The 26,378-nt window shown below is 41.6% G+C and overlaps 1 protein-coding gene across 1 annotated transcript in view; it reads left to right on the plus strand.

Annotated features, from left to right (window-relative positions):
• The first annotated feature begins 2,140 nt into the window (after positions 1-2,140).
• The window catches only part of LOC136877307 (esterase B1), a 67,806-nt gene continuing 43,568 nt past the window's right edge, over positions 2,141-26,378 (plus strand). Inside the window, exons 1-4 of the mRNA XM_067151239.2 lie at positions 2,141-2,350; positions 8,179-8,316; positions 12,800-12,959; positions 17,896-18,081. Of these exons, the coding sequence (XP_067007340.2) occupies positions 2,180-2,350; positions 8,179-8,316; positions 12,800-12,959; positions 17,896-18,081 (655 nt within the window). The 5' untranslated portion in view covers positions 2,141-2,179. The remainder of the gene's footprint in view (positions 2,351-8,178; positions 8,317-12,799; positions 12,960-17,895; positions 18,082-26,378) is intronic.

Here is a 26,378-nt window from a genome sequence, read left to right on the forward strand (position 1 = left end):
ATCTCCCAATTTCAAACTCACATATACGCGACCCTAACCACACGGCCAGCTCGATCGATAAATGGTTGTACATGTGTATTCACTTGTAGGGTCATGCTAACATTAAATTAGATCAGTAAAATGGACAGTCTTTTTTATTCGTTACAGTATTAGGGTCGGCATGTAATGAGGCTTTTTGCCTAGTTTTATGGGCGAATGCCCTTCTTGAAGCCTATCCTACATGGAAGGATGCATTAACTATTGTGTGCTTCTGTGGTGATTGGTAATGTTGTGTATTACATGTATGTAGATGAAGAGAAGTACCGGTATATTAGTCTAAGATGAACACAAAAACTTAGTCGTCAAACGAGAGGAATTATCCATAGGCAGTTTATATCAGCAGGAACCGACATCCTTTGAACCGAAGGGTCATTTAGCCAAAGAACCTGAAGCCTTCTAAACACGTCTTCTTCTTCTTCTTCTTCTTCTTCTTCTTCTTCTTCTTCTTTTCCTACTACTTTTCTCATATCTGCAGGGTCGCGGGTGCGAACTGTGTCGCACCAGATGTCCTTCCTAATGCCAACCATTTGTGAAGTGATGTTATCACTATTGCGTGCGTGCGTGCGTGCGTGCTTTAATGGTGGTGGTGGTAGTTAAGGAGAAGTACAACTAGGCAACCATCCTCTATTAACACTAATCAGAGAGAAAAAATGGAAGGGAAATGATACTTCGAAAAATGAAGATATCAGACAAAGAAACACAAGGGCCAAAAAGGGCGTGAAAATGAAAATGAAAGACTCCCTAGGCCCCATAACCTAATACCGTCGGGGTAGGAAAAGTACAAGAGTTGACCAAGGGAGGTCGAACAGGATAGATGAAAGTGAGAAGACTGGCACAAGTAAGTGGCAACAATGTCAGGACTCAGCTAAGGGCCCCGTGGTCACCAACCCACGCTCCAAAGTTAATAGCTCATGGAGCCCCTTTCAGTCGCCTCTTACGACAGAGAGGGGTTAGTGGTGGTGTTATTGTTTTAAGAGGAAGTACAACTAGGCAAGCATCCTCTATATAACACTTATCAGAGGGAAAAATGGAAGGACCGAGCTCGATAGCTGCAGTCGCTTAAGTGCGGCCAGTATCCAGTATTCGGGAGATCGTGGGTTCGAGCCCCACTGTCGGCAGCCCTGAAGATGGTTTTCCGTGGTTTCCCATTTTCACACCAGGCAAATGCTGGGGCTGTACCTTAATTAAGGCCACGGCCGCTTCCTTCCCGCTCCTAGCCCCTTCCTGCCTCATCGTCGCCATAAGACCTATCTGTGTCGGCGCGACGTAAAGCAAATAACAAAAAAAAAAAAAAAAAAAAAAATGGAAGGGATCCGACACTTCGAAAAATGAAGATATCGGCCAAAGGAAGACAAGGACCGCGAAGGGCGTGAAAATGAAAGACTCCCTAGCCCTCGAAAACCTAATAGCGTCGGGGTCGGAAAAGAACAAGAGTTGACCAAGAGAGGTCGGATAGGATAGATGAAAGTGAGAAGCCTGGCACAAGGAAGTGGAAGCAATGCCAGGACTCAGCTGAGGGCCCCGTGGTCGCCAACCCACGCTCCAAAGTTCAGTCGCCTCTTACGACAGGCAGGAGTTAGCATGAGTGTTATTCTACCACCCCCACCCATAGGGGTGGTGGTTGGTAGTGTGGTGTATTGTCTGAATATGAAGAGGAGAGAGTTGGGACAAACACAACACCCAATCCACGAGCCAAAAGAATTAATCATTAGTGATTAAAATCCTCGACCCAGCCAGAAATCGAACCCGGGACTCTCTGAACGGAATACCTCAACGGTGACCATTCAGCCAAGTAGTCTGAGAGAAGCCTTCTGAACGTTAACGTTATCAAATTAAAATTCAATTCCCGAATTTCGACAATTTTCACACTAAAATTCAAGACACATCTACAGACAACAAAAAGACACAAGCACTGAAGGAAACACCATGACAAGGCAAGAGATTCAAAACAACTTCGTTGCTTAGTTACGGAAACAAGCTATTTTATTGGCGTCAGCAGCACCATGATACAGTATCATGACATAACGAGTGAGTTCAAAGGGCACGATATGATGCCTGATAAGGTCTTATCGCTGGTTCTGTATAACTGGTGTACGGCAGGTCTTCTCGGGCCAGTAGCAGGTAAATAGTTCAGATCATCATGTCGCAGACTGCAGTCGAGCCCACGAGACCTCCGACGGGCGTCGTCACCGTCAGTGTGGTCCAGGGAGCTCTTAGGGGCAGAAAGGGTAAAACAGTGTCTGGAAATCCTATGGTCAGCTTCCAGGGCATCCCATACGCCGAACCCCCAGTTGGACCACTGAGATTCAAAGTGAGTTCAGTGTACTGTATTTATACGATTCCTCTGAGAGTAACAACGATCTAGAGTTTCTGATTCTAAATAATAAATTACAGTAGCTTTCAGGATGCCGTCACATGTATTTCAGTAACGAACTATACGTTTTGATCAGGAGTGTGAAACTAACAAACGAACCTCGTAACCATAGCGATTTCAACAAGCCCAGTCGAAACAATAAATTAGCGCGCTGTGTTTCCCAGATTACGTTAGTGCTATGGTGATTATTTTCGAATAACAGTGAAAGCATTTGAACCAAGAACCAGCCATGCGGAGTAGAATACATCTTTTGCATTCGTTCGTGTACAGTAACCAGCGCAGAATTTCACATGTCACACGGGAATAGTAAATTTGGCTTCATAACTTTACAACTGTCCGCCTTTGTGGTGTAGTGGTTAGTGTGAATAGCTGCCACCCCCGGAGTCCGGATTCGATTCCCGGCTCTGCCACGAAATTTGAAAAGTGGTAGGAGGGCTGGAACGGGGTCCACTCAGCCTCGAGAGGTCAAATGAGTAGAGGTGGCTTCGATTCCCACCTCAGCCATCCTGGAAGTGGTTTTCCGTGGTTTCCTACTTCTCCTCCAGGCAAATGCGGGGATGGTCCCTAACTTAAGGCCACGGCCGCATCCTTCCCTCTTCCTTGCCTATCCTTTCCAAAACTTCCCATCCCCCACCAAGGCCCTTGTTCATCATAGCAGGTGAGGCCGCCTGGGCGAGGTACTGGGCATTCTCCCCAGTTGTATCCCCACACAATGTCTCACGCTCCAGGACACTGCCCTTGAGGCGTTAAAGCTGGGATCCCTCGCTGAGTTCGAGGGAAAAACCAACCCTGGAGGGTAAGCAGATTAAGAAAGAAAGAAAGAACTTTGCAACTATAAATTTGAATGAAAAATGAAAAATGGTTCAAAAATGAAAAATCAAAGTTAAAATTAGAATTTATATTAATTAAGTTGTTTCTTTTTCAGGTATATTATAAATTTATTACTTAAAATTAGTTTCGGCAGGTTGAAGAACCTAACAGTTAAAAATTCACATAGCGAGTAGGAGAGTAGAAGCTTCTCTCCATCCTCTCGAATATCCTACCTCCCTCTAAATGTAAAAATAAAGATTAGTTCATACACGCATACTTCCGTTATTTATTTATTTATTTATTTATTTATTTATTTATTTATTATTTATTGTGATGACGTACTTTCTGATGCGACTGACTGCTGAGTAGATCAATAAGCTACGGATAGCATTGAATTCGTGTATATCACTCATTTTTCATTAAACTGCTCTACTCACATATTTTGAAAGATAAGGCGGGTTAATATTCGACGAACTACGTAAGATACACACAGCTATTCTAGTTTATAGGCTGTTGAATGAATCAGAAGCCCACTACCTTTCCCGTTTGTTCAACTCACCTCCTTTTACGAACGTAAAACGCGTTCCAGCTGTCATTGTCATTTCCACCAACAAAACTATTTTCAACCGGTCGATCAAAGTGTCGGGAGCCAGACTCTGGAACTACATTCCAGTAAATATTAGAAATTGTACTAACTTGAAGAACTTTACATCTTCTTGCCGAAATGATTTCCTAAATTAGGTATACAATTACCTCAGTGAAAAATGCATAATTGTATGAGTAAATAGGGGCTGCCTGGCCGAGGCGGTAAAGGCGTGCTCGGTTCGCCCGGAAGGACGTTGGTTCGAATCCCTGTCGGGAAGTCGTAAAATTTAAGAAACGAGATTTCCACTTCCGGAGGTGCATATGGCCCTGAGGTTCACTCAGCCTACACCAAAAACGAGTACCAGGTTAATTCCTGGGGGCAAAGGCGGCCGGGAGTAAAGCTAACCACTCTATCCCATCACGTGCCGAGGTTAACAATGGTGGAAGCCTATACCTTCCACCCCTCCAAGGGCCTTCATGGCCTGTACGGAGGTGCCTTTGCTTTGCTTTTTTGTATGAGTAAATAGTTGTAAGTAGGGGGCGTATGTTGTTGACCTAATCAATAACTGAAAATGATCAACAAAACGCCATTAAATTTATGGAAAATTGCTATAAAATAAGAGCAAAATGACTTTATATAAAATATTTAACCAAGCTGAATTATGGTGACTGTATAACAATGGTTTCATAAACAACACATCGTGTTCCATTCACTGCACAGCTGTTATATAACAGAAAAAATTACCCCCTTATTTACTTGGAAGTGTATATAATATGGGCATAAATGATTTGCTGGATATAGTAACAGTATTTTACCTAAAAAAAAAAAGAAATAATTGAAACCTGTGAAAACTTGTTCCTCGCACTCGTTATAGATTTTATATGTTTTCTCCTTTTTATTGTGCTGCTGTCCGACTCCATGGCTAAATGGTTAGCCTGCTGGCCTTTGGTCACAGGACCGGGCGAGTTGGCCGTGCGGTTAGGGGCGAGCAGCTGTGAGCTTGCATCCGGGAGACAGTGGTTTCTAAACTCATTGTCGGCAGCCCTGATGGTGGTTTTCCGTGGTTTCCCATTTTCACACCCGACAAATAAGGCTGCGGCCGCTTTCTTCCCATTCCTAGCCCTCTCCTATCCCATCGTCGCCATAAGACCTATCTGTGTCGGTGCGACGTAAAGCAAACTTTTATAAATGGTCACAGGGGTCCCGCGTTCGATTCCTGAGAGGGTCTGGAATTTTGACCATCATTGGTTAATTTTGCTGGGACGGGGGCTGGGCGTATGTGTCGTCTTCATCATCACTTCATTCTCATCACGACGCGCAGGTAGCTTACTGGCGTCAAATCAAAAGACCTGCACCTGGCGAGCCGAACATGTCCTCGGACACTCCCGGCACTAACAGCCATACGCCATTTTTTCAGCGTACTGCTGTACAATGAACATTTCCGCACTCTCTTAAACACTGTACACAATTTACTTTAAAATGCGCCCATGTGTCGTAAACACGTCTTTTCCAAATTCACTCACTAGCTGATTTAAAAATACGCTTTGTATGGTTTACTTTTGGCATACAAGTTCCCGGCCAGAGGGAGGACGTAACCCTTCAGGTGGCCCGCCCAACGAGACTGAAGGAAGTATCTGGAAAAAACATATGGAACAAATGGATCCCAGTTGAATGTAGGGTATTTCTTTACATATACACACACATCATCTCGACTAGGGAAAACGAAAAGGCACGTACAAGCATCTGATGATAAATATCTGGTATGTTATCAGGCAGATAATCTCGTGCATCGAATTATGACATGTGTGAATGAGGCAAGATTTTGGGAATGGGAACTAAGCGCTATCTACCGGACAAGAGGGGCGACAATAACCAGTGACAGAGTGAGGGAGGTACTGAATCTGGAGCTAAACCACAGACAGACTGAGATCGGAAACCTCTGGCTATGGATGAGAGCTGGAGCCATTCACTACAACATCAGCCTAGAAATGCAATACTAACTGGATTTCTGGATCACCCCCAGAAAGGACGCTGGAAGACGGCCCGATAGACGTATCTGAAAGGAGCATTTGGAAAACATCTATTTAAATTTTGAAGTACCTTCCATTGTGTTAAAGCTCATGATGATGGACCATCCTTGCAAGCAACAAGACTCACTAGATTCCAAACATCTCCGCAGTGTTCATATGGAGTGAGGGCATATGACGTTGTTGATGGTGATTCAGATGGAAGACGTTAAGCCTCGAGCAGACACTTTGGTGTTATTTAACAGGAGTAGGCTATATGACGACACTGGGAGAGTGGTTAGCTCTACGTCCGGCCGCCTTTGCTTCCACGAACTAACCTGGTACGCATCTTCTACCATTCTGTAGAGCTAATTACTGTAGTACCACTTGACTATGAAATCACACCATGGAAATTGACCCGCAAGTGAATGATGATGTGATTATTATTGTTGTTGTTATTATTATTATTAGACTATTATTATTATTATTATTATTAGGGTTCGGAAATTTATGATCTAAAACGTACATAATATGCAAGCAAATATGCCCTAAAACTAGTTAGATATGACATAAAAGGTAAAATATGCCCTACAACTAGCTAAATATGACATAAAAGGTAAAATATGACCTAAAACAAGCTAAATATGACATAAAAGGTAAAATATGACCTAAAACTAGCTAAATGTGACATAAAAGGTAAAATATGACCTAAAACTAGCTAAATGTGACATAAAAGGTAAAATATGACCTAAACTAGCTAAATGTGACATAACAGGTAAAATATGACCTAAAACTAGCTAAATGTGACATAAAAGGTAAAATATGACCTAAACTACCTAACTATGACGTAAAGGGTAAAATATGACCTAAACTAGCTAAATATGACATAAAAAGTAAAATATGACCTAAAACAAGGTAAATGTGACATAAAAGGTAAAATATGCCCTACAACTAGCTAAATATGACATAAAAGGTAAAATATGACCTAAACTAGCTAAATATGACATAAAGGGTAAAATATGACCTAAACTAGCTAAATATGACAAAAAGGGTAAAATATGACCTAAACTAGCTAAATATGACATAAAAGGTAAAATATGACCTGAAACAAGGTAAATGTGACATAAAAGGTAAAATATGCCCTACAACTAGCTAAATATGACATAAAAGGTAAAATATGACCTAAAACTAGTTAAATGTGACATAAAAGGTAAAATATGACCTAAAACTAGCTAAACGTGACATAAAAGGTAAAATATGACCTAAAACTAGCTAAATATGACATAAAAGGTAAAATATGACCTAAACATTTTAGGGATAGGTTGCAAGTATTAGAGCATTACTAACATTAAACGTGTCAAAAAGTAATTAGTGATAATACAACAGACACATTTAATCATGCAAACTGACAGAGCTGAAGTAGGTAAATAATGACTTTATACTTCATTCAGTATCATAACCCCGAGGCGCAGTTCTCGCTCTGTTTCCCTAAAAAGGAAGTAAAATCTAAGTAAGTTATTAGCATGATTTTTGGTATCTGTCTGCGTACGTTCGTGCAGCATCTCTTTCTCGGAATTAGGCCTATGTCTTGTAAACCTGCTACCTGTTGTTTTATGGAAAAGTAAGAAAAATATTTCTACTACAGAATTTTGAAATCCTGTGTTTGAAAATCGACGCAGATAACATATTCTTGTTGAAAACGACGCTTCAAACAAAAAAATATTAAAATATTACCAAATATGACCTTATATCACTAAAATGAGCAAAATATGAGCAAAGCAATAAAAATGGCCGAAATATGCATTTATATGCAACATAAAATTGCTTTAAACCGACTTATTTTTTGATTTCGGGTAAAATGATCTCAGGAAATAAATATAACCTTTCCCTAATATCCGAGCCTTAATGATGATGATGGTAATAATAAAATCGCAGGCACTGAGCTCGATAGCTGCAGTTGCTTAAGTGCGGCCAGTGTCCAGTATTCGGGAGATAGTAGGTTCGAACCCCACTGTCGCAGCCCTGAAAATGGTTTTCCGTGGTTTCCCATTTTCACACCAGGCAAATGCTGGGGCTGTAACTTAATTAAGGCCACGGCCGCTTCCTTCCCACTCCTAGCCCTTCCCTGTCCCATCGTCGCCATATGACCTATCTGTGTCGATGCGACGTAAAACAACTAGCAAAAAAGAAATAAAAATCGCAGAAACTCACCGCCTGTACGAGGACTCAGGACTCAGATTGAATCTGTCACTGTTTCTTCATACTTACACAAGGTTTTCTCTGTCAGTTAGTACCACCTAATCTCTCTTTGTTTTATTGCTTTTTTCTGCCGATCATAATCAGTTTTTCTGTTTCCTCTTCAGCCACCGAAACCAGCAAGCTCATGGACGGGGATACGAGACGCTCTTCAGGAAGCTTCGCAAAGTTTTCACTTCCATCCACTACAAAACGCCTATGTTGGGAGTGAGGACAGCCTGTATCTTAACGTGTACACGCCTAAGGTATGTACGATATTTCTTCTTCACGATTCAGTTCAGCAGAATTCTATTTCTCATTACTAGCAATTGTGGGAATAACTGCTTTAAAGGTGTTGTGTGGTCTGGTACAAGTTACTGACTGAGTGGACTGCATAGCGGTTTCCATGAAGTTGAGCTGGCGCAAATAATCACTCGGATCTCAATAATGCATGAAATAGAACTCATATTAGTTTATGAACATTGATTATATACACTGAAACACTTAATAATTGAACTACATGATAAAACTGAGACTCCACATAGCTGTGGAGCTTGATGTTCGTGCGGCATCTTAACATCACGCGTGTATCACACCATGTTGTCCAGGAGGGGTGACACTTCATAGGGAGCGTCCTAAGCAGTTCTGAGATGGGCCAATCGATCTCCGCCAACTAATGAAAACTAAAAATCTCTTTTAGAGGGTTAATTTAGAAGGCAGAGGTTGACATTACACATTCAGTTGCGTGGTACAGCAAATTCAAAACACAACACCGTTATCGTTGCGCGCAAAAGGACCTTGGTCGTACGGTATGCAATAGTGCTTGTTAGACGAAAATTTGTTGAGATTCTTTCGCATTGAACGAGATTTTTGATCCAGTTTTTTGAGAGTATGGTGTGAAATTATAATTATGCGCGTTCTTAGTGTGAAGAAATAGTATTATGATCATGAACGTACTTCACATTGAACTACCTAGCTGTTGCGAGTAAACGTCTGTGTGATTGTGCTTCTTACCTGCTATTTGGAATAAATAAATTCAAAATATAAACTGTGTGCATTATGCTGTGTTTTACTTTCATCCTTTCCTTCTCGTGTTTTCCATTCCCATACATAAAAGTCATGGGAAGGGTTCAACGAACGAACGAAAGAATGAGGTTATGTTAGATCGTGATTTAGGCAAGTATGGGCGTTTTGGGGTTTTATATGAATTGCATTAACATTTTCAGTAATCAATGTTGCATTTATCACTTAATAGATGTAAATTTACATTAAAATGAGAACGGTGAAACAACGATACAAGCTAGCGTTATAACAGCATTGCCAACATACAAATACGGTAATTGCAATTTACTTTTCAAGTAAAAGACACGAGAGAAGTTTTAGATACAACTTTCCTACCGAAATACAATCACTATCTCTATCACAATTAAACTTTTAACAAAGTAACAACTATCATCATCGTGTTTACTACGAGGCACTATCGTGGGATTTATTTCCTTATGTTGGCAGAGAGAAAGTGGCCACTGTAGCTTCCATGACCTGTTTTCTCAGCCAACTTAATTATACAGGAGTGACGGATCTATTTCTCTTATATGATCCTTGATGTTGTCTTACAAGTCTCTCTCTCTACCGGAAGTCATCCCCACCCCTAGCCCCCCGGGACCACATTGCTGGAGCGGAGGCGAGTGCTGCCTGGAAGGTGCTGCACTCTGGTGAGCAAATATTGCGATACACAATAACAAAAGGGAAATAACAACGTGATAATCATCCCCATTCAGTCGTAGAAGCAAAGCTGAATAGCTCCTGTGCCTAATGTTATGAAAAAAGGATCGTTAGTGATTGCTCTAATAATAGTAGAAATAACTTCACCAGGGGACGGATATGCTGACGGGATCCCGCTATAGCAGGTACGCTACGGTGGCACAGGCTGAAACCCAAAGCGTCTTTTTTTTTTATTTTTTTTTTATTTTTACAATTTGCTTTACGTCGCACCGATACAGATAGGTCTTATGGGGGAGATGGTATAGGACTGGGAAGGAAACGACCGTGGCCTTAATTAAGGTACATCCCCAGCATTTTCCTGTTGTGAAAATGGGATATCGATTTTTTCACGTTATTTATCAGTATGGCCAATCCTCTAACGCTCATATACCTGGTTCACGTCGTTTCCGACCGTGCTGTACAGGTACAAGGTTATTAAACTTTACATCCATCTGCTGTCAAAATGTTTCAAAATGCATGCTTTTAATTGTTTTTAGTATCTGCCAAACGGGACGAAAGGAAAACCGGCGGGATGGGCAGGACACAAAAATAAAAAATAAAATAATGGGATTATCCGTTGAAGAAGGGATGAAACTACACTTCTCTTTCAGGATCGGCAAGAAATTTATCGTTCTGTAAACGAGATGTGTTCTTTCGTCCTTACGGAAGAAATGAAAAGCACAACCCATAAGTTAAACTCAAGGATGCTACGATATTCTTAGATAAACTTGATGTTACCTAATATCGGTAACATATTTGGCAGAGTTTGATACTAAATCCTCTGAATATCAAACTAAAATGCTATACTCGCCAATAATGTCTACATATAACAGCACTGAAAATGGTTTACTTAATATTCCACTAACTGTGTTCACGGTTATATACTGCGTCCCCAAAGAACTCGTAACATGCGTACAACGCGTAATTGCAAATTACTCCAAAGAAGGGTGCTGTGAAGAAATATTCCTCGAGGCTATTTAAAGTTCACTTTGTAATATAGTCGTAACATTGAAGGATGCGTTCCGATAGTTCCTAGACGGAGGTTCATTTACTGCCTGCACTCCTAGTGGGTAGGGGTGTTATAACACCCCCGTTATCCCCTGCCTGCCGTAAGAGGCGACTAAAAGGGGCCCCAGGGTCTCTAAACTCGGGATCATGGGTTGGCGACCATGGGGCCCTTCGCTGAGTCCTGACATTGCTTTCACTTACTTGTGCCAGGCTCCCCACTTTCATCTATCCTATCCGACCTCCCTTGGTCAACTCTTGTCCTTTTCCGACTCGACGGTATTAGAGCACTTTTTTACGCCCTTCGTGGCTTGCCTTTCTTTGGCTGATACCTTCATGTTTCGAAGTGTCGGATCCCTTCCATGTTGTCCTCTCTGATTAGTGTTAGACAGAGGATGGTTGCCTAGTTGTATTTCCTATTAAAACAATAATCACCACCGCCGCCGCCACCACCCTTACTGCCAGGTTGGGTGGGGAGAAGGGAGTATGGTTGCCATGGAAACGAGGGCGGACCCACTGCGATTGGCATGGAGATAAGCCTAATGGCCGACTCGTGTTGCTTGGAGTTGCCAAACCTCTCACTTCTGAGTTACGTACAACAGAACACAGCGGTCTGAATGAACGAATAAGTGAGTAGGAAGCGAAGGGAAGGAAAAAGAAATGCAGGAATTTGGCAACACCGTGCAATAACACATGCACTGCTCCTCACTCCAACCCTATCTGTCAAAACGCTTCTTTTAATATCACCGGTATAGTCGGACTAACAAGTATGTCCATCTACAGTCAATTGCCGCAACTTTATAAGAAATTGCTCAGCGAGGGTTGAAAGCACAGAGGGTAGTCTACCTGGCTTGACAGCCTGTGCCAACCAAAGAACAACCTCTTATGGCAGGATGTCACATAGGGTTTTCTTCCACTAATGTTTTGGCGGTCTTAGACAGACTCCGCTGTGCCAAACAAGACTTGACACAGTTCATAGAACTCCAAGAATAGAAGAACTTCTCTTGAAGTAAGGCCAAAAGTGTCCTAGTCCCGAGGTGGTGCAGCTCTTTTTCAGCCACACACCTATTGGAGGTGAGCTGCATGTACCGTTTTAACCACATATCAGCCCTCCTGCCATTCTTGAATTTCTGATAGTACCAGGATATGAAGCCGGCCCATCGAGGACGGCAGCTAATATTGCCAACCTTTACGCTACGGAGGCGGACGAAGTAAGGGTGAAACCACAGATATTACTTTAGGGCAGGGCCTCTCAAACGCCTAAAATCTCACGCGTGCAGAGCGAGGCGCAAGAGCTCCGTGCACTGTGCATCGGTGCCGCTCGGTATGGCTCGGATCAACGCTTCGTCTCTGGGGTACTCGGCTATGCTCGGCTGTACTCGGCTATACTCGGCTCAACTCAGCCCGGATTTGGAGCGCTACGGCGCAAGTGGGGGAGAGGGAGACAGGGGGAGTGAGCGAGACAGGCGTGAGGAAAGAGAGAGTTAGCGCTATTGCTCCAAATCGAGGAGTGGGGGTCTGCACTCTGATCAACCAAGCCAAGTCGTCTTTTGCACCGTGCACAGTGCATGCACCACGCGCATGCACCCTGAGAGGCCCTGCTTTAGGGAATAGATAAGTTTAGCGGGATATTTGAATTGTATATGCTCGTCTTAAGGAGAAGTTCGACGAATGTTCATTATTAACGTGTTATGTTAAAGCATAGGGTCACGGCACGGCGGCACTGCCGCTGGAACTGCCACTGCCTAGAAATCAAACGAAGTACGATTTATATGATTCACCTTTCCAAATTATCTCATTTCTTCGGAGGTGCATTTCTTTAAGTTTTGGTCAAAAAATATTCCCCCACAGTAAATTGTAATATTGAATATTTTTGCTTATCCAGTAAAACGTAATAAAAGGAAATGAAACTCTTTGACCTCGTCTATGTAAATATTGCTACAGGAATGTGTATGATAATAAAGAGTTCTTGTCTCATTGCAGCTTCCCGCTGAGAGATCTGATCTATTGAATCCTGTGATGGTCTACATCCACGGCGGAGGTTTCACTTTGGGATCAGGAAATACTGAATTCTATGGTCCAGACTACCTGGTGGACCAAGGAGTGGTGGTAGTTACCTTCAATTACCGCCTTGGACCATTAGGTAAGATTTTAACTCTAGTATGGCCTGTGGCGTACGCAGAATTTTGTTAACGCCGGGTCATTATTAAAATTATTTACAATTGACATTATCGGAATTTTAAATTTTGTGTATTATTATTATTATTATTATTATTATTATTATTATTATTATTAAATCACGCTGAGGTATGCAGAGAGGTCTGGAACAACGTGAACTGAGTATATCAGTGCCCTCCAATGGCCTCTGTAAGGTTAGGCCCCTCCAAATGCCGTCTGTGAGGTTAAACTTACTCTCGTACGCAAGGATATGACGTTATTCCGCATAGAAAGTGCATTGGCATACTACTCGGGTATAGAATGAACGTAAGCTAACTACTCGACATCAAAATGGCGTCTGTGAGGTTAGGCCCCTCCAAAATGGCGTCTGTGAGGTTAGGCTTGCTCTCGTACGCAAAATCCGCGAACCACCATAGCTATACTACTCAACTAGGGGTCAATGACCTCGTGAGAAAATGCTGACGCAGCGCCCATTGTTTTAGAACCGGTGTTGCCCTACTACGGTACTATTGTAACAACACAAGCAGAGCATGAACTGAATGTAAACATATGACGCTGCATCTGTCCACTGGTCTTCCACATTTTTGACACAACATAAACAGAACATATCATGAACCGAATTAAATATATGAGGATGTGCCTGTCTACTGGCGTTCAAAGATTGTAACACAACCCACACAGAACACAACAGGAACCGAATGAAACATTCGACAGTGTATCTATCGACTGACGATCAATGATCCCTGACTATCGCTAGAGATAGGATACCGCATGTTTGTACGCTTCAAGTTTTGTACTTTTTCGCCACACAGTACGCTTCAGATTCTTTTAATTAAAGTAAACAATTCTGAGGAGTGCGATTCGCTGTCCACCTGTGGAAATTATACTGAAATGACCGGGGCGAGGAATCATTCCATCTTGGGTGTCTGGGAACTATCACCCAGCATTCCACTCTAATTAATTATACAGGAATAAAATTCGAGACGATGTAAATCTGCAGTAACATATCAATACCTGTATTGATCATGGCGAAGAATAAATTATCACTCTGTCAATCGATCTCTTTCTGGGATTGTGCCAACTTGTTCTCTTAAACTGCGCGCAATCGCCTTAAGCGAACGTAATATTCATATCAACATCATATGAGCTCTGGTGCACATGTACAGTATTCATGGTGCAAAATTTCTTAAGTTACATGGCTTTCCTAAACTGTGTAGTCTAAATTGTTTCTCGCTTTCGTGTTAGGAATGTCGACTGCGCTGTAATCTATTTTCCTATCTATGTTCTTTTCCAACCCCGACGGTATTACGCATGGAGGCCTACGGAGTCTTTCATTTTTGGTGGTCTTTCTTTGGTCGATATCTTCATTTTTCCCATCTTCGCTATGTATGCTGTGTTAACAGGTGCCGAAAATGAATGGTGGATAATGCTCCCATCACCGAGTAGCGTATATTTCAAAGACATTGGACCGAGATGCCGAGATAATTTGTAGTTATTATTTTTATTGTCCGCCTCTGTGGTGTAGTGGTTAGCGTGATTAGCTGCCACTCTCAGAGGTCCGGGTTCGATTTCCGGCTCTGCCACGAAATTTGAAAAGTGAAACGAAGGCTGGAATGGGGTCCACTCAGCCTCGGGAGGTCAACTGAGAAGGGGGAGGTGTTCGATTCCCACTTCAGCCATCCTCGAAGTGGTTTTCCGTGGTTTTCCACTTCTCCTTCAGGCAATTGCCGGGATGGTACCTAACTTAAGGGCATGGCCACTTCCTTCCCTCTTCCTCGTCTATCCCTTCCAATTTTCCCACCCCCCACGACAAGGCCCCTGGGCCAGGGGAGGGGAGGCCACCTGGGCGAAGTACTGGTCCTCCTCCCCAGTTTTATCGCTTTACTAAAAGTATCACACTGCACTTGAAGCAGTAGACATGGGATCCCTCGCTGAGTCCGAGGGAAAAATCAACGCTGGAGGGTAAACAGATTAAGAAAGATAGAAAGAAAGAAAGAAAGAAAGAAAGAAAGAAAGAAAGAAAGAAATAATTTTTTTTTTTTTTTTTGCTATTTGTTTTACGTCGCATCGACACAGATAGGTCTTATGGCGACGATGGGAGAGAAAAGGCCTAGGAGTGGGAAGGAAGCGGTCGTGGCCTTAATTAAGGTACAGCCCCAGCATTTGCCTGGTGTGAAAATGAGAAACCACGGAAAACCATCTTCAGGGCTGCCGACAGTGGGATTCGAACCCACTATCTCCCGGATGTAAGCTCACAGCTGCGCGCTCCTAACCGCACGGCCAACTCGCTCGGTAAGAATTACTTTTGCTACTAATATTAGTAAGCTTGTAGTTTTATGTTATTATCAATCTTGCGTCAGTAAACCATGGGACCTAGATAATTTTGTGGAATCCTAATCTCGGGGACGATATTTTTCATCATCATGTTATTGGTTTTACGTCCCGTTAACTACTTTCACGGTTTTCGGAGACGCCGAGGTGCCGGAATTTAGTCCCGCAGGAGTTCATTTACGTGTCAGTAAATCTACCGACACGAGGATGACATATTTGAGCACCTTCAAATACCACCGGACTGAGCCAGGATTGAACCTGCCAAATTGGGGTCAGAAGGCCAGCGTTTCAACCGCCTGAGCCATTCAGTCCGGCACGATATTTTTCAATTTCAAATATATCACACATATTGGTCGAGATTTGAAACACGGCTATGTACTGAGAGTTGGTGGTGGTTGTGATTACTGTTTTAAGATGAAGTACAACTAAGCAGCCATCTTCTATATAACACTAATCAACGAGAAAAAAATGGAAAGGGTCCGACACTTCGAAAAATGAAGATATCGGGCACAGAAAGGAAAGGACCACCAAGGGCGTGAAAATGAAAAACTCTCTAGCCCTCCATACGTAACACCGTCAGGGTCGAAAAAACAAAAGTTGACCATAGAAGGTCGGACAGGATAGATGAAAGTGAGGGGCCTAGCACAAGTAAGTGGAAGTAATGTCGGGACTCGGCTAAGGGCCCCGTGGTCGCAAAACCACGCTCCGAAGTTAAGAGCCCTGGGGCCCCTTTCAGTTGCCTCTTACGACTGGCAGGGGATACCGTGGGTGTTTTTCTACAGCTCACACGCACAGGGAGGCATATTTAGTGAGAAGCTAGCGGTTAAGTCAAATTACTATTGATTATTTATGACTCTTCTTATTATTAGGGTTGGGTCATAAGTTACGGCAACTGTTTTTCTCTCACGAATGTGGGATCTACTAAATGGAAATTCAGATGGGAGTGAGGAGCGTAAAGTGTTGTGGAATGTATGAATAATACCGAGCAGGTTTACCAGGTAGCCTATAGGATATAACGCGAGGAAACTATTAGCCATGAAATCCCTGTGTTACATAATGTTCATTCTTAGAGAGTAAAGTAACCTTTGCAAAAAACCTTCAAAATAGTGTCTTAGATTGTCCACAACACGTTGCCAACGATGCGGAAGACGTCGGATACAAGTCATCTCACCATGAGTGAATTTTGCCATCACATGTTTCATTGCGTTGGCGTCTGGTTACATGGCTAAATGTTAGCGTCCTGGCCTTTGGTCACAGGGGTCCCGAGTTCGATTCCCGGCAGGGTCGGGAATTTCAACCATAATTGGTTATTTCCCCTGGCACGGGGACTGGGTGTATGTGCTGTCTTCATCGTCATTTCATCCTCATCACGACGCGCAGGTCACCTACGGGAGTCAAATCAGAAGACCGGAGGCCACGCGCCATTATTATAGCGTTGGCAAAGTCCTTTCGTTACCCAAACCATCCCCCACGCAATGGTTCTTTGACTTTGGAGATGAGCTCAAAATCGCACGGAGTCAGGTCAGGTGAATATGGCGGGTGTTCTCAGTACTTCTCAACCCCAGCGCTGAAGTTGCCTCGTCACATCCAATCTGTATGCAGCCTGACTCACTACTGCAGTCCCATCGCCCTGTGTGTGGTACCTGTCCAACGCGCCGCCATCTCGTGCTGCATCCATATACTATGGGTATCATGCTTTCCAGGACATATGAACATTGTATAGTAGCACCGTGCAAATGTGAGGAAAAGAAATATTTGTCATGACTCATGCCCCAATCCTATTATTATTATTATTATTATTATTATTATTATTATTATTATTATTATTATTATTATTATTATTATTATTATTATTAGGGCCTCCGTGGCTCAGACGGCAGCGCGTCGGCCTCTCACCTCTGGATACCGTGGTTCAAATCCCGGTCACTACATGTGAGATTTGTGCTGGACAAAGCGGAGGCGGGACAGGTTTTTCTCCGGGTACTCCGGTTTTCCCTGTCATCTTTCATTCCAGCAACACTCTCCATTCTCATTTCATAGCATCTATCACTCATTACTAAATCTCTTTGGGAGTGGCGACCCCATAGTACTAATAGCCTATACATGATTCATTCATTACATCCCTGACCCGGTCAATGACTGGAAAACAGGTGGTAGATTTTCATTTTTTTCATTATTATTATGTTTTATTTATTTATTTATTTATTTATTTATTTATTTATTTATTTATTTATTTATTTATTTATTGGTTATAGAATGTCCCAGTGAGCTAGTGGCTCAAGGAGGGACTGCCCTTTACAATCACAGCTTGGCGGCTTTAAGTTTCATTTAACAGATACGGCATAGGCCTACATATATAACAAGGAATATTTACAATTATTGATTTACATTATAATATCATTATTTTACATGAAAAAAAAGAAGATATTAAAAATAAACTAAACTTAGGTGGAAAAATAGGTACAACGTATTTTAACAAAGTTATCTCTAGTATTTGGAAAACATAGCCTAATGAATCTTCCGTACTCAAACTGAGGACTGACATAACAAAATTGTGTTTGATTTTGCAGGGTTCCTCAGTTTGGAAAATAAGGACGCCATGGGAAATATGGGTCTTAAAGATCAAGTATTGGCTCTTAAGTGGGTGCAACAGAACATCGCAAGCTTTGGAGGGAATCCTAAAGAAGTGACAATCTTTGGCGAGAGTGCTGGAGGAGCTTCAGTTCATTTCCATGTATTGTCACCTATGTCCAAAGGTAGGTGTCGTACATATACACACTTCTTGTGTACCAGAATTAAGATCTAACCACAATTACGAAAGTACGTATATTGCAGCTAATATTTTAAGAATTATTAAATAGTAAATCGACAAATCCATTGCGGTAGGGATATTGTACGGTTGTGAAAATGCTACAGCCACTTCTCAAATGATATTGCAGTCATGCAAAAGACCAGTACGAAAAAAATGGTTACTGTTACATAGACTCTGAAACGCTCGGCTGATATGCAAGAGTGCGTCTATAAACCAGGAAAATCATCTCTTATGTTTTTATCTTTTAATCTTAAATTAATTAGTCATTCAAGTTGTGTAGTTAGGTTATGAAGTACTGCAACATGCGACCAGTCAATCATTCTATCACCACTAGTCTGCATTTAGGGCAGTCGCCCAATTGGCAGATTACCTATCTTTAGTCTACCTAGTATTTTCTTCAACAGCCAACGGCCGTAGCAGTGTTGAAACACCGGATCCCGTGAGATCTCCGAAGTTAAGCAACATTGGGCGTGGTCAAGATTTGGATGGGTTGCCACGCGCTCTTAGTTGGGGGTAAGAGAATGGAGGAGCGGAAAGGAACTGGTCACTCTACCGTACGTATACTCCGGCTCAGGCACACCTCGGCGGAGGTTCGGACCTGCCTTCGGGCAGAATATACCCTCCCCCTTACCCTTACTTTATTAAATAATTATAATTTCAGTGAATTTGGAAATTTATCTAGCATTATTCCTATCGCTAATTTCTCTTCCTCTAAATGAATATTTGCCCGAATGTGTCCTCTTGAGTTCTAGCTTTATTTTCATATTGCGATCTTTCATACTTTTAAATTCACCATTCAAATTTATTCGTCTACCAATGTCATTAATTCAGTGTACATATTTAGATGTTGTGCACGGTTTGTAGTTCTCTATTTGAAGAGAACAAAGAACAATTAGTTTTATTCCCTACCCGGTAAGCAGTGCTATACATTTTTGACCTATTTTCTAATCTTTTCTGGTTCTGATTTTGCCTACATTATCTTGGATGATGACCTAGCTTATTAAATAAAAATTTGGTTGTCTACCCTCGTCGCATCCGGCATGGTAACAATTTATGCGGTCGCTAGTGGCACCGGTCACATCTGGCACGACAACAGACACAACGACTGCCAAGCTAAACAAGAACTGGGAAGACAAGAAAAATCACAAAGAACACCAAAATGAAGTTCCTATCAATGCTTTGGTATTTCCGATTGGCCATATACGCCGCTGTGATATGGACTATCAAGACGGATGACAGGAAGAGGATAGAAGCATTAGAAATATGAGTGTCTCACCGTGTCCTACGAATATCTTGGATAGAACACCACACCAAATAATCATTTATTGAAGAGCTAAACGTTAAAGATAGGGTATCTCCAGACGAGGGAAGACCAAATAGAAGACACTAGGAGTGAACACTCTCCATGAAGCTACTGAGCTGGCTAAGGTCTGACGAGCATGGCGGAAACTTTCAAGATCTACATGACTTTTCAGCACACTCTGCCAAGTGTAGAGGGATAGGCAAAATGTGGATAAATCAGAGAAAATTGCTACCTTAACTTACGTGCGTAATACGTCGATGTCAACCATGCCACGAGTTTGGAGCGGACATTCCTGTGATACCAAGAAAAAGTTATGCTTTTCAGCGTTCATTCTGCAAGCGTATGCTTCCGTAATCATCTAGGTGCATCTAACACAGTCTTCGCTTCTGCTTTTGTATTTCTGAAAGTTCATGGGTTCGATTCCAGCTGATGTAATCGAATTTATGAAGCGCGGTCAAAATCTTTGCGCTCCATGTCCTGGTTGTTGGCATATTAAAGATCTCAGGTGGTGCAGTCAGTGCCCCTGGACAAAAGTATATCAACTCAGCCATAGGAACTGTCCAGTAGAAGTCTGCTTTCGCTGCAAGTCACCAGGACAAATCGGAGTGTCGAAATTGATAGGCAGGCTGTCTAGATGACGCCACTTCAGAAGGCCTGTACTCGGTAACTGAGGCTATACAATTATTATTCTTACCGGTAATACTGTAATAATAATAATAATAATAATAATAATAATAATAATAATAATAATAATAATAATAATAATAATAACCAATACAATGAAATCGTAACCCCCAGTTCAATTATCGTCTCTTACAGTCGGATTTAAATTGGCATATAGGATAGAGCATATATGATAGAGCGACATCACTGCTCTGACATCAGGCCGGTCAGTGCGACATGCGCTCATTCTCCGCCGAATACAAGTCAATATCAAATCCAGACTCCACGGTATATTTCCAGTCAATGCCTATTGGAGATTTTTTCATTAATTTGAAAACAACTTGTATTCCAACTCTAACTCGTGAAAAATTATCTAATCGCATTGCACATATTGACTTCACTTTAAGACGAGGCTTGCATGTAGAAGGTCAAAAACAACAACTTATTTCGTGTGGACGGAGTTTTGAAACTTGAGGAAGTAAAGCCATCATAGATTTTAATTAATTTGTCCGACTGAAAACCACGACACGTTTAAACATTATAGACAAATTTAGCTGGCAGTCCGAAATGCAGATCATCGATGATTGATTGACTGATTGGGATCGATGTGCATATGCACTGTCAAGGGAGAGAGCCACTGTTGACAACTCTACAGCTTAAAATCTCGCTAAATTCCTTGATGAAACCAAAACCAAACCCCACAGCACATAACGCCCTTGAAAGGGCCTTGGCCTGTCCAGCGACCACTGCTCAGCCCGAAGGCCTGCAGATTACGAGGTGTCGTGTGGTCAGCACGACGCACCCTCTCGGCCGTTATTCTGGGCTTTTGAGACCGGGGCCGCCATCTCACAGTCAGATAGCTCCTCAATTCTAATCACGCAGGCTAAGTGGACCTCGAACCAGCCCTCAGGTCGAGAGAAAATTCTCTGACCTGACCGGGAATCGAACCCGGGGCCTCCGGGCGAGAGGCAGGTCTCTCTTAAATGAGCTAAATATTTGTTTACGTCGCTAGGAAATGTCGCTAATATAAAGTTACCAATTAACATAACTAAAATGGACATACCTATGCAGAAAAAAATCCACTTCTTCTTCGTCTTCCGTTTCCTCAGCAAACGATGAAGACTGTAAAGTGGAAGGTTGCTGAGCTGTTGATGGCGCAGGTAATAGTTCAGACGTTATTGAATAAGTATCTTTCTCTGGAATTTCGTAGGAATGGCAGATTTTCCTAGACACTTCAGCGCATTCCTGTTGTGGATGCCGCTGTTTCAACTTTCATTCTGTTGATATTTCTTTTTACGTCGCACCGACACAGATACAGTAGGTCTTATGGCGACGGTGGAATGGGAAACGACTAGGAGTAGGAAGGATGCAACTGTGGCCTTAATTGAGGTTCAGCCCCAGCATTTGTCTGGTACGAAAATACAGTAGGAAATCAGGGAAATCCATCTTCAGGACTGCTGACAGTAGGGTTCGAGCCCACTATCTCCCGAATGCAAGCTAACAGCTTCGTGACCCAAACCACGCAACCACTCGCTTGGTTCCGTCTGTTTCTAAGTTTGTTTCACAATACAAAGTTGACTAAAGAGCCTTTCTACTTCGGTGGGTGAGCTAGAATTTTCATAGCAAAAGTAGCCGGTTACTTGAAGAGATTTTGCCCTGCCGAACCACTATATTGTGACATTCTACCGAAACGTCTGTAGTACTGAATCTTGACTCCATTCTATTGCGTTCAAATTAGCTACTTATTTTCAATGTGACCTACAGAATATCCGAGACATTACAGTCCATACGTTTTCGAAAACGTTCAGATAGTTGTTAATCGCCTAGGTGGCAGATTCCCTATCTGTTATTTTCCTATCCTTTTTTTAAATGATCGCAAAGAAATTGGAAATTTATTTAACATCACCCTTGGTAAGTTTTCCAATCCCTTACTCCCCTACCTATACAAGAATGTTTGCCCCAATTTGTCCTCTTGAATTGCAACCTTCTCTGTGATCTTTACTACTTTTAAAGACATCACTCAAACATATTTGTCTACTGATGTCATTCCACGCCATCTCTCCACTGACAGCTCGGAACATACCACTTAGTCGAGCAGCTCTTCTTCTTTCTCTCAATTCTTCCCAACCCAAACATTGCAACATTTTTGTAACGCTACTCTTTTGTCGGAAATCACCCAGAACAAATCGAGCTGCTTTTCTTTGGATTTGTTCCCGTTCTTGAATGAAGTAATCCTGGCAAGGGTCCCATACACTGGAACCATACTCTGTTTGGGGTCTTACCAGAGACTTACATGCCCTCTCCTTTACATCCTTACTACAAATCCCTAAATACCCTCATAAGCATGAGCAGAGTTATGTACCCTTTATTAACAATCATATTTATGTGATAACCCCAATGAAGATCTTTCCTTATATTAACACCTAGGTACTTACAATGATCTCCAAAAAGAAATTTCACCCCATCAACGCAGCAATTAAAACTGAGAGGACTTTTCCTATTTGTGAAACTCACAACCTGACTTTTAACCCCGTTTATCATCATACCATTGCCTACTGACCATCTCACAACATCATCGAGGTCATTCTGCAGTTGCTCACAATCTTGTAACTTATTTATTACTCTGTACAGAATAACATCATCTGTAAACAGCCTTATCTCTGATTCCACTTCTTTACACATATCATTGATATATGTAAGAAAACATAAAAGTCCAATAATACTGCCTTGAGGAATTCCCCTCTTAATTGTTACAGGGAAAAATAAAGCTTCGCCTACTCTAATTCTCTGAGTTCTGTTTTCTAGAAATATAGCCACCCATTCAGTCACTCTTTTTTCTAGTTCAATAGCACTCATTTTTGCCAGCGTTTCCCATGATCTCCTCTATCAATTGCCTCAGATAGGTCAATCGCAATACAGTCCATTTGACCTCCTGAATCCAGGATATATGCTATATCTTACTGGAATCCTAAGTTGAGCTTCAGTGGAATAACCTTACCTAAACCCAAACTGCCTTTTGTCAAAACAGTTATTAATTTCGCAAACATGTCTAATATAATCAGAAAGAATGCTTTTCCAAAGCTTACATGCAATGCATGTCAAACTGACTGGCCTGTAATTTTCAGCTTTATGTCTATCACCCTTTCCTCAATAATCAGGGGCTACTATTCGTATAGCAACTCTCCGTTCATTTGGTATAGCTCTTTCATGCAAACAATAATCAAATAAGTACTTCAGATATGGTACTATTTCCCCAACCCATTGTCTTTAATACCGTATTTCCCCCGAAATCTTATCAATTCTAGCTGGTTTTCTAGTTTTCAACTTTTGTATCTTATTGTAAATGTCGTTATCATAGGTAAATTTTAATACTCCTTTGGTGTTAGTCACCTCCTCTTTCTGGACATTATCCTGTAACCAACAATCTTTACATACTGCTCACTGAATACTTCTGCCTTTTGCACATTCTCGCATACTCACTCCCCTTGTTCATTAATGATTCCTGGAATGCCCTTCTTGGAACCTGTTTCTGCCTTAAAGTACCTATACATACCCTTCCACACCAAAATTTGTATGACCGCTAATTATGCTTGCCATCATGTTACCCTTAGCTGACTTCTTTGCTAGATTCAATTTCCTAGTAAGTTCCTTCAATTTCTCCTTGCTTCCACAGCCATTTCTAAGTTTATTTCTTTCCAATTTGCACCTCCTCCTTAGTCTTTTTCAGTCTCTGTTATACCATTCCGTACCACTTTTAAAGGTTCAAACTTTTTTCACATTCCTCAACAATAGCTTTAAACCCATTCCAGAGTCTGTTTACATTTTTATTTACCGTTTTCCACCGATCATAGTTATTTTTTAAAACTCCCTCATGCCTGTTTTATCAGCCATATGGTAGTGCTGGATAGTCCTAATTTTAATACCTTCCCATCTACGCTATTTATTTTTAACTACGACAAAACAGCTTCTTGATCACTAATACCATTTATTACTTCCGTTTCTCTGTAGAGCTCATCTGCTTTTACTAGCATCACATCCAGAATATTCTTCCCTCTAGTTGGTTCCATCACTTTCTGAATAAGCTGCCCTTCCCATATTAACTTATTTGCCATTTGTTGTTCATGCTTCCTGTCGTTCGCATTACCTTTCTATATCGTTTCCCACATAGCTGATTATCTATCAAATAATTCTGAATCAGCGTCAGTGCTACCCTTTACCGGTCTGTTCACTCCAAAGACATCAAGTTGCCTTTAGAGATGAGCCTTACACCTAGAATTTCATGTTTGTCATCTTTAACTTTTTCGTAGCTTACAAATTCTTCTTTCACCAGAATAAATACTCCCCTTCCTACCATTCCTACCTATCTCTACGATACACACTCCAGTTCCGTGAGAATATTTCTGCATCCATTATATCATTTCTCAGCCATGATTTAACTCGTATTACAATATATGGTAAGTATATATCTATTAAATTAATTCGATTCCTTTCTTTACAATACTTCTACAGTTGAGCACTAACATTTTTATGTCATCCCCACTTGACTTCCATTTCCCTGTACCTTTATCACCGCTACCAAGGCCACCCCGTTTCCCTAAATGTACCTGTCTATAACCCTTCTAAACAAATTTCCTAACTTATATGTACCACTGCGGTACCCCAAAAGGAGGTGAAAGAAAAATCGTATTGTGTCATATGTACTGTATGAATAGCAAGAGCTGACTCACATCTGTTTGAACTCTTCTCTCATGCAGACATAATAACAACTGGGAACTCTTTTGAATCAAGCCAGTTAATTTTCTTGTCCTGTCAGCAATCCGTATTTGTGCTTTCCGGTTAAAAACCGATACTCATTCAAGTTTTCTAGCAAAGTCAGTGTCCAGAAATGCTTTCATAATTTCAACAACACCTTTTTTAAAATTATGATTCCATCAGGAAAGGGTTTCTTGGCTTTAGCACGTTCAAATGAAACCGTAGAAGAAGCAAGCTGAGCTTATGTCTATGTCTGTGTTATATTGCTAAATATACCTGTTTGATGTTTGACTTTCTTCTTCAATCACAATTAGCACATCTTGAGATTTTTCCTCGTCTTTTTTGTATAAATCTTCATGCTTGGTTTTATAGTTTGGACACTGGTATCATTTGTAAACACATAAAACACTGTAGCGTTCCATTGTTTGTAATGAAATGATAGTTTTTCCAACGTTCCTTATAGGATCTATCTTCATTATAAATCTTTAGTTCTTTTGAACAATCAAACACAGTTCTCTCCTACTTTGTGAACAGTAGTCGCTTCCGCAGAGGAAAACCGATTTATTTATTTATTTATTTATTTCGTATGGCGTTTAGAGGGTACAGAGAAACTATATATATGCACACTTAAAACTATATACACTTAAAGTAGATAAAAACAACAATCGGACAAAGGATCAATCAATGGTAATTAACTTATAATTTAATGTCCAGAGAATTTAGCCAACTCACTGCCTCTTCACTTGCCGCATGAAGTTCTGGGTATCCTTCCTGGAAGCTCCGAAGTGGACACATCATTACAACATGGTGGACTGTCTGAGCCACGTCACCACAATCGCAATGAGGGCTGGAAATTTTTCCCCACTTGTGGAGCCAGAAGTTGCATCTTCCAAAACCGGTCCGCACCCTGTTCAACGAAGCCCAGCTACTTCTTGGCAAGTTGAATCCAGCAAGTTTCCTACAAGGGTCAGATATCAATACCAGCTGGTCAGGGTTTGAAGCAGCCCACTCTTCCCTCCAGGCATTATTCATGTTGTACTGTGATTCAACCAGTCTCTTTCCTAGTTGCCATGATAGATGTCGAGATTTTAATCTTCCATGCTTCTGAGGGTTGCAGTCCTGATGAATTGGCAAGAGTGTATTTGCAGAACACTTTAACCATACCTTCTTCAGAGCAGTTAGCCTTCGAAGGTGAGGAGGATGGATGTTAGTTAATACTGGCAGCCATTTAAGTGGTGTGGATTTGAGTGTGCCAGACACTGTCCTCATGGTATCATTCAGCTGGACATCATCTTTTCCTGTGTGTGTGCTGTTGATCCATACAGGGCTACAATATTCTGCAACAGGGTATACTAGGGCAAGAGCTGTTGTTCGGAGGACATTAGCATTTGCTTCCCAACTAGTGCCACTGAGTTTGTGAAGTAAAACCGATGTTATAGGGATAATGTGGTGTTCTTGGGTATTATAAAAGTATGGTTCCTTTGACTTCATTTCAGACTGCAGAATCAAATCGACCCGTGATA

The sequence above is a fragment of the Anabrus simplex genome, chromosome 7, assembly GCF_040414725.1.
Source record: "Anabrus simplex isolate iqAnaSimp1 chromosome 7, ASM4041472v1, whole genome shotgun sequence".
Lineage (NCBI taxonomy): Eukaryota > Metazoa > Arthropoda > Insecta > Orthoptera > Tettigoniidae > Anabrus > Anabrus simplex.